Raw genomic sequence first — 17,473 nt, 5'->3', positions numbered from 1 at the left:
GGGAGGGTTGGGGTGGCTGGGTGATAGACATTGGGCAGGGTATGTGCTACGGTGAGCGCTGTGAATTGTGCAAGACTGTTGAATCACAGACCTGTACCTCTGAAACAAATAATACATTATATATTAAAAAAAAGAAGATAGTAGGAAGGGAAAAATGAAGGGGGGGATATCGGAGGGGGAGATGAACCATGAGAGACTATGGACTCTGAGAAAGAAACTGAGGGTTCTAGAGGGGAGGGGGTTAGCCTGGTGATGGGTATTAAAGAGGGCATGTTCTGCGTGGAGCACTGGGTGTTATACGCAAACAATGAATCATGGAACACTACATCAAAAACTAGTGATGTAATGTATGGTGATTAACATAACATAAAAAAAAAAAAGGTTTCCCAGATCAAAAAACAAAACAAACAAAACACCTCAACTTTGCCTGTTCAGTGTCACTTGTGGCTTCCAAGGGCTGCTGGGGTAGAGGCTAGAAGGATAACTTCACAAGATATGCTGAACCTGCCCTTGTTCTCTTTGGCCACCTTGCCTCCAAGATGATTCTATATTCTTCCCTAAATAAACTAGGTATTTAATCTAAAAAAAAAAAAAGACTATTGGTATTCTTTAAAAACTAGGAAACCAGTAAGAATAAGAGAACAGTTAAAAGGAAATGGCAAGGGGAGCCTGGGTGGCTCAGTCGGTTAAGCATCTGCCTTCAGCTCAGGTCGTGATGTCAGAGTCCCGGGATCGAGCCCCACATTGGGCTCCCTGCCCGGGAGGGAGCCTGCTTCTCCCTCTCCCTCTGCCTGCTGGTCTGCCTATGTGTGCTCTCTTTCTTTCTCTCTGTCAAATAAATAAATAAAATTAAAAAAAATAGCAATAAATATAATACAAAAAGATGGAAGTAATAGATCGGTATGGCAGGTCCCACACAAATGTGAATTGAGTGGACTGCTCAAAGACATACTCTCAGATGGGATGAAAAACTAAATGCTGTTTATAAGAAATACACCTAAGATAATGAAAAAACTGAAGGTGAATGTCTGGGAAAACCTGTACAATGCTGATGCAAAGAAAAAGAATGCAGTGTGGCCATATGAAGAGCAGACAATTCCAATTTTAAGGACAGAAGCTTGAATGGGATTAAAGCAGGTATTTGACATCATGAAATAAGTCAAAATGGGGCATAAAGCCATTAAATAGGCCTATAAAGCAAAAACTTGTAGAACACTGTGAAGAACTAGAAAAAAAATCAGAAGTAGGAAATACATATGTGTCTATATACATATATATGTACATTTATAAATATGTATATGTGTACATATTATGTGTGTGTGTATTTCAGATTCTGACAAAGAAAGCTAGCACGAAATGACAGCATACGAAAGACTTGCATATGCAACTGACAAGATAAAATTAGAGGAAAAAAAATATTTAACTCAATAAACCTAAAAAAAGAACTCCAATAATAATAGCTATTATCTATTAGGTACTTATCATGTGCCAGGCATTGGTTTTAGAATGTTACAACTATTACCACATTTAATTGCCAAGTATCCTTCCAAGACAGATACTTTCTTTCTCTTTATTTTTCTTACCTCTCAGATGAGGAAACCAAACACAGAGAGGTAAAGTTACCAGATGAAGGTCTGGAGCCCAGATGAGACCGTGAAGTCTCATGCCATGGCCTTGCCTTAACCACATCACCCCAAATACTCAGAGACAAATAAAATACTCAAAGAAGAAAACATGAAGGTTTTAGTACAGATAAAAGCCAAAGTTAATGAAATAACAGAACAAATCATAAAAAAGTAAATAAAATCTAACAAGTCCTTTGACAAGACCACTGGAACATGTAAATCCCTGGCTGGTCTGATTAAGTTCAAAAGAGAAAAAGTAAAACTGTCCAACATCATAAATGTAAAGGGAAATATATCATCATCATTCATTATATCAACACATTACAGTAGAAAAGCTAATTGAATATATCAGTAGCTGCCAAAGAGGAATTTGACAAAACCCAGCAATCTTTCCCAATAAAAACTCTTAAGCAAAAAAGGAATATATGGAAACCACCTAAATCTAACAACAGTCTATTTACCAAAAATCTACAGCAAATGCCTATAAATTGCTGAGGTCAAGACCTTTAAAATCAGGAACAAGAGAGACGCATCTGCTATCCTCATGATGATTCAACTTTTGAAGTTTCTAGTGATAGCATGAGACATGAAATAAAATAAATTATATAAATATTAGAAAAGGAGGGACAAACCTATTTGGAATTGCAGATGACTTGATCACATGCCTAAAAGTCTCAAGGAACTCTTCTAAAAACTATTAAAATTAATAAGAGAAGCTGGTAAAGGGACTGGATAAAATGTAAATAAACAAAAGAGCTTTTCTCCATACCAGTAACATTGGGTTGGAAATAGAAATGGAAAAGAATCATATTCCATTCACATAGCGGCAAAAACAAGAAAGAAGACACAAATAAACATGGCAGGTGTAGGTTCTTTATGAAGAAAATGATAAAATCTCATTAAAAATATGAAAAATAATATAAGATAAATAAAATACAAAATCTTACAAAAGAACATGGAAGCTGCACAAATAGACTCATCATGGGAAAAGTATAAAAGTAAGAACAAATGTCTAATAACAGTCAAGATATTTTCAAAGAAAGAAACCAAACAAGTAGAAAACATGCATTAATAGGCTGTAAGACTTAAATGAAACGTCTGTTCTCAAAACAGTATGGCATTTACCTAGAAACAGATTAATAGGCCAGTGGGCCAGTACAGAGAATCCCAAAATGCATACAGACAGATACTGGGGAAAATAACATGATGACATTTCAATTCAGAAGGGAAAGGAAGTTCTATTTAAAAAAACTAGAATAACTGATCATCCATCTAGAAAAGATGAAAGCTAGATTCTCTCCCTCATACCTCCCATACAAATAAATATCAGAAAAATTAAAGCTTAAAATGTAAAAACTAAAAGAAAAAAATATTGTGAGATACCCCAGGAGGAGAATATTTCTATAAAATTGAGGGGGAAATGACCTTCTTACATAACCCAGAGGCCATAACGAAAAAGATGTTTGATTACATATTCTTATATCTTTGTTATCACAAAAGATAGCAGACCAAAGAAAAATAAGGGGTTGGAGAAAATATTGGAACATGTATGATAAAAAAAGGTTTAAAATCTGATATACAAAAAGACCCTCCAAAATGAGAAGGAAGACATGACCAACCCTTCGGGAAAATAATCAACAAACAGGCAACTCACATGAGGGGAAATGCAAATTGTTCATGAAGATAGGACAAGATGCTCTATATTGTTAATAATAATAGTGTGGACATCAAAAGAAAGAGATCTCATTTCCATCCAACAGACTGATAAAAATTAAAAGGCTCCTGGATATCTAATGCTGGCCAAGGTGTGGGAAAGAGAGATTCTCACATAATGTGGCTGAAAGTGTGAATCACCATAGCTTTTTGGGGAAGTGATTCCCAAACAATCCATTTTGGGAACTTTGATCTACAGAAGCAAACAGTCCAGAAAACCAGGCTATATAACAAAGGGCAAGACCCAGAAATAATCCAAATGTCCACCAACAGGAAAAGGACTAAGCTATGTTCCCTCTATAGATTTAAGGCATGTATTTAAAGAATGAGTTGTAGCCACAGTGACGGATCTAGAGGGAGTCCATGACAGAGTGCTAAATTTAAAGAGCCTAGCTGAAGATGATGTAAATAACACAACACTCTTTTTGTTATTAAAATGGAAAACTAACTAAAACTATATCCTGCATATTTTTCCAGTTTTATTCAGATATAATTGACATATAATAGTGGGTAAGTTGGGGGGTGCCTTAGTTGGTTAAGCATCTGTCTTCGGCTCAGGTCACAATCCCAGGGTGCTGGGATCGAGCCTCGCATCGGGCTCCCTGCTCAGCGGCAAGTCTGCTTCTCCCTCTCCCTCTGTGATCTCTCTTGCTTTCGCTCTCTCTCAAATAAATAAATAAAATCTTAAAATATATATTGGGTAAGTTGAAGGTGTACAACTTGTTGATTCAATACACTTATATGTTGCAAAATGATTACCACCACCATAGTGTTAGCTAACATTGTATAATGTCATCTAATTACCATTTCTTTTCTGTGGTGAGAATACTTGAGATTTACTCTTTTGGCAACTTTCAGGTATATAGCACAGTATTATTAACTATAATCACAGAGCTGTATATTAGGTCTCCAGAACTTATTCATACCTTATGACCAACATCTCCCCATTTTCTGCCCCCTCCAGCCCCTGGCAAATCATCTACTCGCTGTTTCTAGGAGTTTGGCTTTTTCTGATTCCACATAGAAGTGTGACCATATGGTATTTGTCTTTCTGTGTCTGATTTATTTCATTTAGCACAATGCCCTCAAAGTCTACTCATGTTGTTGAAAATGGCAGGATGTCTTTCTTTCTTGTGACTGAAAAATATTCCATTGTAGATATGTACCACCTGCTCTTTATCCATTCGTCCACACACAGTGGCTACTCACCATTTTCCCTGGACAACTGCTGGACAAGGCACTAGCTTCAATGAAATACTTCCTGAGGAGATGTTTGCTGGGGTCAGGACTGTCCAATAAGATGTAGGAACAGAAAAAAGCCCCATGCCGAAGCAGGAATATGGCGATGTCTTCATTTCCTGAAGGACAGAAAATGGCATTCAGATGCGGAGTGTGTCACAGCTGTCCAAAATGGCAGATGCTAATAGGTGAAACCGGGAATGAAAAGGGTAGTTGTGCCAGTGGACCTTCTCTATGACTTCCCTTGAGGTGGCAAATTCCTGTTTGTGACTTTCTGTGGGACTCTGCCCTGTGGAGCACTTCCTACTATGGTCCCATTTGCCACAGTTTGCCTGTCACTGAAATCCCCTTGCAGGGGCCAGTGGGGCCAATGAGGGAAGGGGCAGACATTTTGAAAGACAGACAAGTAACAGAATTTGCAAGCGTCTCCACACAAGCACTTCAAGAGCTAGGGGTGAGGGGGAAGACAAGGTCCCCCATCTCCAACCTGTGAGGGTTCCCATGGGTGGGCCTGACGGGGGGGGAGGTACCCACCTGACTTGATGGCCGCGTACAGGGGTAAGCGCACGATGACAGGAAACTCGTTCTTCCTGACTGCGTAGCTTTCCGGGTCGGCCCCGTGCGTCAGGACGAGGAGCTTCACCAACCCCAGGTGCCCTCGCTGGCAAGCCAAAGCCAGCATCCAGTTCAGCAGCCGCTGGGGGCTGCAGGGACCTGGCAGGAGATGACAGAACAAAGGGAAGGTGCCACTCAAGGGTTTTGGTTGTTCCCATTCTGCTCTTCCCTCAGACTGCCCCATTTCCAGCCGCAAGTCGCTTCTGTCAAGTTGGTAGTGTTTTCTGGAATAGTCCCTCTGGACTGCGTATGCCATTTGCCCACATCATTATAAACCCACTTGCTCATCACATAATGCCAAGTGAGGAAAAGCAGCATTCACAACAGCATATATGGTACGAATGTAACTGGATAAAAAAAAAATGCACATGTGGAAATAAGACTAAAAGGTACTACCCCATGTTGCAGTATATTATCTCTGGGTAGTGGGGATTGTGACTATTCACCTCATCCCTTTCCCCATCCCCAGCCCTGACCTCATCCCCAGAGTAGCATTACATACGGGGACATGGCCTTTGGAGACCAGCAGCTTAGGGTTAAAATATTTTAACAGTGTAATCTTAAACAAATTTCTTAACTTCTCCCTGACTCAGTTTACCTATTGGTAAAATGGGACTAATGGCACGCATCCTCCCAAGTTTAATCTGAGGATTGCATGACATAATGTATGTCAAGTGCCTGGCTCAATATATTCTAACTCATTATCTGTCATTGTTTTTAGAGTACTAACAGTTTTCTGCATTTCTAAATTATCTGTGAGTACATATATTACTTTCAAAAATGAAAGAAAAAAGGCTTTGATGAAAGAAATAGATCTAACTATCCAGCTTAAAACTTTGCAAATTACTCCCTGCAAGAACCACTTACTTAATTCCAGGAGGAAATAACACTTAGCACACTGAAGGAACAGGGACAATGTGGGCTGAAGTATTACAGTATCTTCAAGTTCAAAGTAACGCAACATCTTTTGGATGTAGCAGCCATGGAAAAATGATCTCATCCTCCATGCTGACACTTCCAAATTGCATCATAACATTGTCTCATTTCCAGAGGCTGAGAGTCCTTTGGAACCAAAGTGCTCCCAAGCATGGAGAGAGGGACCCTCCCCTCCATGGTAGGAAATTGACTAGGAAACAGGGGTGAGGTCGGGATGGAAGGAATGAAAATTCAGCACAGAGGGTGCCTGGCACAGTGCCTGGGCTGCAGCAGATGCTAAATAAATGTCCCTTCTTCTCCCTCTGATTACTAGAATTAACAACTCCTGTGAGTTGCTCAAACAGATATTAACAAGTGATCCCCAACTGGCTTACTGCAACAATACCTAGAGAGGAGAAATCCAGTCATCATGCTGTAACTTCTGTTGAGGTTGGATGTATAAGGCTGTAGTAGGCTATATTTCATAGCCATGATTTTAATATGAAGAAATCAGAGCTCAGAGAGGTTTGGGAACTTGCCAAAGGTTCCACAGGTGGTAAATAACAAAGTCAAGACTTAAACACTGCAAAGCTAAAGGATTTAGACACTCGAAACCAAAGGGTGCTCTCTTAACCATATGAAACCCCTACATGTATTTTCTGAGGCCCGAATCCAATGATACTCCGAGAGCATTAGGGTCTCCATCCTTCCTCTTCCTCCTTTGCTCCATCTCCGCTCAGCTAGAGACCAGACTTTACATAATGATGTACCTTAAATGACGTCCACAACTACACAGTGATGTGCCTACCCCTGTGAGCTTCTCATCTCTCTTCTCAAACCCTCCCTTGTTCTCTAGTTGTGTCTTATATGTCTTCTGGTCTCAGACTCCTGACAGTGGCTGCCTTCCCTCCGGTTTGGGAATTCACAGGGACACACATTGTTTTGCCCATCTCTGCACTTCCTGCAGAGTCCAGAACAATGCTCTGGACTCCTTCGGTCCTCAGTAACTCTGTCCCGAGTGTAGTTGAAGATAGGATGCCCCAAGAGCATGCTCAGGTCCAGCCAAGCTCCCTGCTCTGCAAAAGCGGGCAACCTAAGCCCTTTCCTCTCTTGTCTGCCAAGTAAACTCCTATCCACCCTGCAAAACCCAGCTCAGATGTCAGCTCCTTATGAAGACCAGACAAGACCATTCTCTATGTGTAAATACTTCACTGTGTAAATACTTCAACCTCAGCATGGTTACACTGCACGGAATTACTCCTTTCTGCTTTGATTTCTCTGCTTAACCAGGAGCTATGCAAGATCTGGGATCACCTTTTTAAAAGTCTCCATGTCTCTCAGGTTCTGCAGAATGCCTGGTAAGGCATTAGTGAGAGACTCATATGGTGAATGCTCCATAAATGTAAATTGCACCAATTAGGTCATGAGCCAGCTGGTGTAGACACTTTGGGGCTACAACAGAGCTAATCTTGGGGATCCCTGAAGAGAGGGAGTCTGCCCTCAGGGGCACCCAGGCTCCTCCTTGCCCTCCTATGTCTGGCTGCACCCAATCTACACCTGCGGACCATAACATGGTCCTGATTTCTACTCTCCTCATTCTCCTTCCAGACACACGAAGAAAGCACTGGCTTAGAACCAAGTCTGAGCACAAATCTACTCAAAGCACACTGTTGGACAACCCCCCTGACAGGATGGCTACATAATCGGCTACTGGCCCAATGCAAAATACAAAGGTGAGCCCCTTGTTCAAAAAAAATATCAAAAATTTCAAGATGGCGACAGTGGAGTGTTGAACCAAGCATGGGCCTTCTGAGTGCAGGGCCCACACTGTTGCAATGAAGCTGGCCTTGCTCAAATAAAATCCTAACTCCCAAAGACCACTGCTAAGGTAATGCCTTATGAAGAAATGAGCTACCAAGCCATAAAAAGGCATGGAGGAACTTTAAATGCATATCGTCAGGGGAAGGAAGTTAATCTAAAAAGACAACAAAATGTATGAGCTCAATTATATGACATTCTGAAAAAAGTCAAAACTACAGAGACAGTAAAAAGATCCATGGTTGCAGGTGGCGGGGGGGGGGGGGGGCGCTAGGGGAAGGGAGGGATGACTCAGTGGAGCCCAGAGGACTTTGAGGGCAGTGAAACTGTTGGGTATCATACACTAACAGTGGATACATATTATACATTTGTCAAAACCCATAGAATGTACAAACACAAAGAGGGACCCCTAATGGAAACTCTGGACTTTGGTTGGTGCGGATGTCTCAGTATTGGTTGCTCATTTGTGACAACTCTACGATACCGATACAGAATGTAAATAATGGGGGAACTTTTTGGCGGGGAGGTATATGGGGGCTCTCTGTACTTCCACATCAACATTTCTGAAAATCTATAACTGCTTTAAGGATAAAATCTATTAATTTTTTTAAAAAAAGGACATAGATCCATATTCTTTATCAAGTAGGGTATGAAAGAATTTACCTACTGAACTCAAGGGAATGAGACGTGGGATGTGGCTCGATTGTCAGTTTGATGGCCCAGATTTCTGGTTCTCCCGCTTGGTGAGAGTGTAAAGAAACAAGCATTTTGAGGGAAAGCCACCCCCTCCTCCTCCCACAAACATCTGTCTGATTCCCAAGAAGAGGTGATTCCTGAGAGGTGGGCAAGGAGCTCACGCCCTGGGATTTACCTGGCAAAGACTCGAGCAACTCCTGCACAACGTCAGTGTGCCCAAAATGTGCTGCCACCACAGCTGGATTGTCGTCGGTGGGCTCGGTGGGCAGCTCCACCCGTCTCTCGGTGAGAAGGTACCGGACGGTCTCCAGATCGCCATAGGCCGCCGAGATGCTCAGAAGCTGGCCCTGGTTAACACAGAGCAGGGACAGGACTTCAGTGAGATGGGTGCTGTTAGGAATGGCCAAGAGAATCAACTGGACATGCTTCACCAAGTCCACGGGCGAGCCTGGAGCTGGCACCACGTGCGGCTGTCCAGGACTTAAAATGAGGCCCATGCAAAGTGAGAGGGGCTGGAAGTGTCAAATGACACGCAATTTCAAAAACTTACTGCAAAGCTGTCAACTATCTTGTCAATCATTTGTATATGGCTCACACGTTGAAATGATCTTTAGTATATTCAGATCAAATATACTAATATTTCATCTGTTTCTGTTTACTTTTTGAATGTGACTGCTAGACCATTCGATACAGATGTGGCTCCCATTCTATTTCTTTGGGACAGCACTGCTCTTTGCCCTGAGCTTCATGAGGATGGAGATCACGTGAGTATCCCCATCTGAAGCAGTATATTAATATGTGGACAAAGAACATGGAGGTTCAGAGAGGTGTCGTGACTTGCCCAAGATCACACAGCTAGAAAAGTCTTGAGGACTGTACAAATGGGCCTGACTTTTCATGGGCTCACTAGGTCTGCAAAAAGAATGCTGGGTTGGCATGTACAGAGTTTGACTGCATTACTGAAACTTTAAGTCCTCCTGAAACTTGGCTATTTCCGATGGACTTGGGCATCCGCAGGGTTCAAGGAGGCAGATGCAGAATCGATCCACGTTAGAATGAGGCGACCTGTGCCAGCGTTGGCATTTACTGAGAACCTACTGTGTGAGGATGCCAGGGGCAGTCTGTGACCTTCATGAGTTTACAGGTGAGTCTGGAATCTGCATCAAACAGCCACAAGCAAGCATATTTTACTCCTAATACAGGTGTATTAGGAGTCACTTTCAGGTGAGATGGGCAGGGATGGGACAACACGATCCCAGGGATGAGAACTGATATATTAAGCTCTTATCATGTGCCAAATGCTGCATGGCACATTTTATTTACATGGTCACACTTCACCCTGATAACAGTCTTAAGAGGACTGTATCTGTTATTGATTTAAAAAAAAGAGAAGAGCCAGTTATTTTACCTGCAAAGTGAGTTTATTTGGGAACAGCAGAGGAACTGCAATTCAGGGCAAGGAAACTAGGGTGAACCATAGGCAAGTCTGGAGAACAGAAGGGAGGGGCTTGCTTTTGTAAGGGAAAGGAGGAAGCTGGGAGGGTGTTTTCCTGAGTTCCCATTGGCTGGGCTGTTGCTGGGCAAGGAAAAATTCTTCCTTCCTCCTGCTGGGGTATGGAAAGTAAGCTTCTCCTCCCTGGGGAATGCAAAGTTTGCTTCTTAAGGTGAGTGGTAATGCATGAGAACTTGCCCTGCTGGGCTTCCAGACTCCTATCTATCTATCTATTTATTTATTTATTTATTTATTTATTTTACTTTTAAAAATTTTTATTTTTTTTCAGACTCCCATTTTAAATGAGGTTTCCTTTATTTATTTTCACACTGTGTTTCCATCTTGTGGGTGAGGAGGGATGGGAGGGAGGGAGTTTACAGTCTGCAGAACTATCCAGGATTTGAACTGGGGTCTGTCTAACCGAAGCCTAGGCTCCATTCTGTCCAAGACTTCCCAGGAAATGTGGGACTTGGAGGGAGGCCCGGGTTGTGTAAGTGGAGTGAATGAGCTGGCCATGTGAGGTATGCATTCAATATGACCAGAAAAGAAAAACCCACTGGCCTGCCAATCTGCCCAGGGTGGGGCCCCCTAGGCCTGCCATTCCAGGAAAGCACTTGCATTAGGGAGAAAAGCCACAGGGATTGATTAAATGATTCACCACAAACAACCAACAGTTGTCTAGACTCTAGTGGATAAGAGGCTTAAAAGCCCCATCCTCACAAAGTGGTGATGCCACAAAGAACTAACCCAGAGGCCAAGAGGAACCAGAGGGCAGGAAGGGTCAGGCTGGCACCTGGCTAGAGACAGCCCAGAGGCTCCATAGCATGTATTTATTTTCATTCAAACAGCATAGAAAAGTATAATATAAAAAGGAGGCCTCGCTCCATGCCTCTCCTTCCTAACGCCCTTTTGCAAAGGAAACTGCTCTTACATAGCCTTCTAGAATGTGTTCATCCATATCAACACAGGGGTAATCCCATGTGAAACCACATGTTTTCACTTCATTCATTACTTTTATTGGCATATAACAACTCTACAGAAAAGAACACACATTGTGTGTTCAGTTTCATGAACTCTTACAAAGGGAACACATTCGTGTGATGGACACTCGGACCAGGGACGCAAGATTATCTGTTCCCAGAAGTCCCCTTTCTGCCCCCTTCCGGTCACTGTCCTACCTGGAATAACCACTATCCTGACTTCTAACACCATTGCCAGTTTTTATATATTATTAAAGTGGAATTATACTTCACTTATTTTTAAATTTAATTTACTACTTCTTGCTCTGAAATAGAGATTCATAGGAAGTCACGAGGACATTCCTGAGGGGCATCCATGTTTCTGTAATTCTGTTTCCCCCAACGATGACAGCTTACACAATGTAGTTCAAGATCAAAACCAGTAATTTGACATTAGTATAATGTGGGTATATCATTCTGCCATTTTGTCACATGTATATACATTTGTGTGATCACCACCATGATCAAGATGCAGAATTACTCCATTGCGAGATGAGTCTCTCTTGAGCCCCCCCTTTATAGTTACACTCTACTGCCCTCCACCATGACTAACCCCAGAAACCATGAATCTCTCTTCCATCTCTATAATTTCGTCTTTTTGAGAMKGKWMTMCARGATCATGRCCTGAKCMKAAGGCAGWCAYGTRACCWWYTGAGMCWMYYWKKYKYYMAAKWWSCTSYTMAWCATAGGAWRCAAACCKWGRGWTSCATSTGAGKGGTGGWRKRTWKSRKRKWTKKKKTAAYTKGGTKATGGAMATTWAGGARKKCAMKTRATKRAMAKAKCASTGKATKWTWWRTWKCASWGATAGMATCMMKKGATKCTATCWSTGMWAYWWAWMATMCASTRCTMTKTYMATYAMKTGMMYTCCTWAATKTYMAWMAYYMARWWAMMYCATSMMMYMTACCCTCCACCMCTCMGATGSAWCYCWMGGTTTGYWTCCTATGWTKARSAGSWWMTTKRRMRMMWRRKWGKCTCARWWGGTYACRTKACTGYMTTCGGMTCMGGTCATGATCYTGKAKWMCMKTCTCAAAAAGACGAAATTATAGAGATGGAAGAGAGATTCATGGTTTCTGGGGTTAGTCATGGTGGAGGGCAGTAGAGTGTAACTATAAAGGGGGGGCTCAAGAGAGACTCATCTCGCAATGGAGTAATTCTGCATCTTGATCATGGTGGTGATCACACAAATGTATATACATGTGACAAAATGGCAGAATGATATACCCACATTATACTAATGTCAAATTACTGGTTTTGATCTTGAACTACATTGTGTAAGCTGTCATCGTTTGGGGAAATGGAATTACAGAAACATGGATGCCCCTCAGGAATGTCCCACATTGGGCTCCCTGCTCAGCAGGGAGTCTGCTTCTCCCTCTGACCTTCCTCCCTCTTCATGCTCTCTGTCTCTCATTCTCTCTCTCGCAAATAAATAAAATCTTAAGAAAAAAAGAGCCTCTTACTGTTTGTCTCTCTCTCTGATTTTGTCTTGTTTCATTTTTTCCTCCCTCTCTGATTTTGTCTTGTTTCATTTTTTCCTCCCTCTCTGATTTTGTCTTGTTTCATTTTTTCCTCCCGTCCCCTGTGATCCTGTTTTGTTTCTTACATTCCACATATGAGGGAGATCACATGTTAAGTATCTTCCTTTGATTGACTTTTTTGCTTAGCATAATACCCTCTAGTTCCATCCACATCATTGCAAATGGCAAGATTTCAGGTTTTTTTGATGGCTGAATAGTATTCCATTGTATATACATACTACATCTTCTTTATCCATTCATCTGTAGATGGACATCTGGTCCCTTTCCATAGTTTGGCTATTGTGGACATTGCTGCTATAAACATTGGGGTGTGGGATCACTACATTTTATCTTTGGGGTAAATCCCTAGTAGTGCAATTGCTGGGTCATATGGTAGCTCTTACGTATGGTCATACAGTTAACTTTTTGAGGAACCTCCATACTGTTTTCCAGAGTGGCTACACCAGCTTGCATTCCCACCAACAGTGTAGGAGGGTTCCCCTTTCTCAAAGAATTTCTTTATAATGCTTAGTATTATATTTATATTATATTTGTAGTATATATTACATATTTTATATATTTACAGTTTATATTTATATTATATTATATTCAATTGTATGTTCAACCATTCATCTGCTAAGAATTTTATGCTTGCCTTACTGCACTGGCCAGAACTTCCAGTAATATGCTGAATATAATTATGTATAGTTATTCTCAAATTAAACTGCTAGTATTATATTGACAGCAGATATCATTGCCTTATTCCTGATGTTAGGGGTAAAGCACTCTTTCACCATCAAGTATAAAGTTAGTTGTAGGTTTCTGTAGCTATTCATCAGGTTGACGAAGTTCCCCCTATTCTTAATTTTCTAAGAGTTTCTATCATGAGGGTATTAAATTTAGTCAAATGCTTTTCTGCATCAAGTGATATGATAATGTGATTTTTCTTCTTCAATTTATGGCTTAATCCATTCAAACTGCTATAACAAAATACCATAGACTAAGTGGCATAAAAACAACAAAAATTTATTTCTTACATTTTGGAGGCTGGAAGTCTGAGATTTGGGGTGCTGGCCTGGTCAGGTGAGAGCCTTCTTCTTGATGGTCGATCTCTTGTTGTATCTTCACGTGGCAGAATAAGGCTAGGGAGCTTTATGGGATCTTTTATAAGAGCACTAACCCCTTTCATGAGAGCTCCAGCCTTATGACCTAATCACCTTCCAAAGGCCCCAGCTCCAAACATCATCACATTTTCAACATACACATTTTGGGGGGACACCAACATTCAGTCCATAGCAGTCTATTAATAATGGAGGGCTATATTGACTGATTATTGAGTACCGAACCCAGTCTTGTATCTCTGGAATAAATCCCATTTGGTCATGGTGTATAACTCTTTTTATATATTGCTGAAATCTATTTGTAATATGTTAAGATTTTTTGCATCTATATTCATGATGGACAGTGGTCTGAACTTTTCTCTTTTGTACTGTCGTTGGTTTGGGTATCAGGTAGATTGGACTCACAGAAGTGTTGGAAAGTGTCTGTAGAGTTGGTATTAATTCTGCTTTAAACATTGGGTAGAATTCTCCCATGAAACCATCTGGGTCTGTGGATTTCTTTTCAGGAGGTTTTAAATTATAAGTTGAATTTCCTTAATAGGTAAAGGGTTATTAAAATTATGTATTTTATATTGGATGTGTTATAGTTTCTATTTTTCCAGTATTGGTCCATTTCATCTAAGTTGTCAAATTTATGTGTGTAAAGCTGTTCATATTGTTCCCTTACAATCCTTTCAATATTTGCAGGGTATGTACTGATATTCCCTATTTCCTTCCTGATATTAGTGATTTTTCTCTTTTCCCTTTGTTAGTTTTGCTAGAAGTTTGTCAATTTTGTTGATCTTTTCAAAAACAATACCTTTTGTTTCATTGATTTTCTCTATTGTTTTTCTGTTCAAATTTCATTAATTTTCTACTCTTATTTTTGGCATTTCCTTTCTCCCACTTGCTTTGGATTTATTTTGCACTTCTTGTAGTTCCTTTAGGTGGAAGTTTGGATTATTACTTTGAGACTTTTCTTCTTTTTTAATGTAAGTATTTAGTGCTATAAATTTCCCTCTCAGCACTGGTTTAGTTGCATCCCACAAATTTTGACATACATTTTCATTTTCATTTAGTTCAATGTATTTTTTAAATTTCCCTTGAGACTTTCTCTTTGACCCATGGATTATTTAAAAGTTTGTGGTTAGTTTCCAGGTGCTTGGAGATTTTCCTATTAGCTTTTTGTTATAAATTTCCAATTTGATTCCTCTGAAGTTAGAGAACATATTCTGTCTGATTATAATTCTTTTAAATGTGCTAAGGTTTATCTTATGGCCTAGGATATGCAGTCTATCTTGAGATATGTTTTGTGGACACTTGAAAAGAATGCATTCTGCTGTTTTGTGGAATGTTTCATAAATGTCAGTTCAATTTTGCTGGTTCATGGTGTTGTTAAGTTCTGTATCCTCGCTAATTTTTTGCCTGGTTGTTCTATCACTTGTTGAGAGAGGGTGTCAAACTCTCTAACTATTATTGCAGATTTATCTAATTTTCCTTTCTGTTATATCAGTTTTTGTTTCACTATTTTGCAAGCTCTGTTGTTTGGTGCATGTGCATTTAGGATTGCTATGTCTTCTTGGTGGACTGACCCCTTCATCATTATGAAATGTCCTCTCTGTCCATGGTAATTTCCCTTATTTAAAAGAATTAAAATCAGACAGGTCTACTTTACCTGATATTTAGCCACTCCTTCTTTCTTTTGATTAATATTTTCATGGTATATCTTTTTCTATCCATTTACTTTCAACCTACATATAGCCTATTTGAAGTGAGTTTCTCATAGGCACCATATACTTGCTCATGTTTTCTTTCTTTCTTTTTTTTTTTTTTGTTGCTCATGTTTTTTAAATCTATTCTGGAATCTCTTTAAGTTTATGTATTTGGACTATTTATGTTAATATAGTTATTTGTATATTAAATCTAAGTCTGTCATGAAATTTTTTGGTTCATTTTCTGTTTGCTCTTTGATTTTTCCCCCCTGCCTTCCTGTGGTTTCTGAGACATTTTTAAAATTCCATTTTGGGGGCGCCTGGGTGGCTCAGTCATTAAGCATCTGCCTTCGGCTCAGGTCATGATCCCAGGGTCCTGGGATCGAGCCCCACATCGGGCTCCTTGCTCAGTGGGAAGCCTGCTTCTCCCTCTCCCACTCATGTTCCCTCTCTCGCTATGTCTCTCTCTATCAAATAAATAAATAAAATCTTTTAAAAAATACATTTTGATTGGTCAATAGTGTTTTGGAGTGTATCTCTTTGTATTGTTTTTAAGGTGGTTGCTCTAGGTATTATGTACATAGCTTAACAAAGTCTACTGGTTTCAATGTTTTATCAATTAAAGTGAAGCGTAAAAACCTTTCTCCTTTTACAGCACATACAGAATTTATAATCAGATGGAAAATGCTTGATATAATATTATGTAAGAATAAGCAGCATGCAAATCTATATACACAATATGACCGTATCTGTATTAGAAACAACACATGCACAGATCAGCAGATGGAGAGAAAATATAACGAAATTGTTATGTGGGACTGTTTGGATGCATTAAGAATATGGTTGCTTTCTTTTTATTTTCCTCCCTACTTTTACATAATTCTAAGTTTTCTTTTTTTGAGCATGTGCTATTTTTATAACGGAAGAGAAGGGTAAAAGAATACAGTAAGCTGAACCTTCAGATAGGCCTTTTGTTGTTCACATTTCAGTTATGCCTCCCCTGTCCTCTGGGAAGGTGAAAGGGTTTGCATAGATGGTGGCAGGTTGAGAAGTTGGCTTGAAAGGACCAGCACCCATGAGTTTATACGTGAAAGGAGGTAAAAAAAAAAATCCCCATTATAATTATGATGATAACAAGGAGATAATCTGAGTGGTAACCTTCATCCAGGCCAGATCCTCAGTCTGGCTGGAGGAGCCAGCATCAACCCTACCTTCTCCAGATGGGACGTACTCTCGTCACAAGCCTCTCTGAGCAGGTGCCGGGCCCTGCTGGGGTTTCCTTGCTTGTATGCAGCATGAATGCCTTCTGTCCCAGAGCACTGTGCTGTGGGGTCACTGCCTGGTGTGGATGGTTTGCTGCCCATGTCCTCAGCGCCTGGGTAGATAGAAGCACACACACAATGTCACAATCACTTGCCAGGGCTGCTCATGGGGACCACTGGAGAGGAGATCAGGATGTGCTCTCTAGGACATAAATCTGAGGCTTCAGGAAGAGAAAGGGGTGGCCCTGAAATAATGCTGGTGTCACCAAGGACAGCAGACCCCGGGACCGGCAGCTCTGGGGGGGAGACTTCCTGTGTGGGACTGGTGCTCAGCCAGGCTGTCTCTGCAGCCACACCTTGCTGTAGTGGAGGGGGTCGAGGACACCTAGGGCCGCTGTCTGGCTGGGAACAGCCAGGGTGATCTCACTGACAGCAACAGAAAAGCTGGGGCTTTGGTGATATAGCGGATGGTCCAGCCAAACTGTCCCCCTGCTGTTTCCTTCATGGGGACTTAGTATCTAGTGGTAGAAGAAATAAAGGCCTAATACTAGGGATTTGGAAATCTATCCCCTCTCTGCCTAGAAAACCCCACTAAGGGCATGGGATTTAGAATCAGCAACCCTCATCCATATGTGCCCTCGCACAAATATGCCACATTATGATCTTGGCAGTCCCATAAAACTCTGGGCCTTGGGACGCCCTTGGGCCACTGGTGTGACTGGTCCAGGGTGTCCCTAAGAAATCGCCTGA

At 41.0% G+C, this 17,473-nt stretch overlaps 1 protein-coding gene across 4 annotated transcripts in view; it reads right to left on the bottom strand.

Annotated features, from left to right (window-relative positions):
• LRRK1 (leucine rich repeat kinase 1) overlaps positions 1 to 17,473 on the bottom strand; it is a 120,447-nt gene that overhangs the window by 63,512 nt on the left and 39,462 nt on the right. For all 4 annotated transcript variants that reach the window (XM_073882506.1, XM_073882507.1, XM_025893019.2 and 1 more), the window contains exons 3-6: positions 16,673 to 16,836; positions 8,797 to 8,968; positions 5,112 to 5,291; positions 4,548 to 4,696 (exon numbers count right to left, since the gene is read on the bottom strand). In XM_073882506.1, the coding sequence (XP_073738607.1) occupies positions 4,548 to 4,696; positions 5,112 to 5,291; positions 8,797 to 8,968; positions 16,673 to 16,836 (665 nt within the window). The remainder of the gene's footprint in view (positions 1 to 4,547; positions 4,697 to 5,111; positions 5,292 to 8,796; positions 8,969 to 16,672; positions 16,837 to 17,473) is intronic.

The sequence above is a fragment of the Callorhinus ursinus genome, unplaced genomic scaffold (assembly GCF_003265705.2).
Source record: "Callorhinus ursinus isolate GAN/ISIS: 27379988/994484 unplaced genomic scaffold, GSC_fseal_2.0 scaffold47, whole genome shotgun sequence".
Lineage (NCBI taxonomy): Eukaryota > Metazoa > Chordata > Mammalia > Carnivora > Otariidae > Callorhinus > Callorhinus ursinus.
This window is presented reverse-complemented; position numbering and strand designations above follow the sequence as displayed.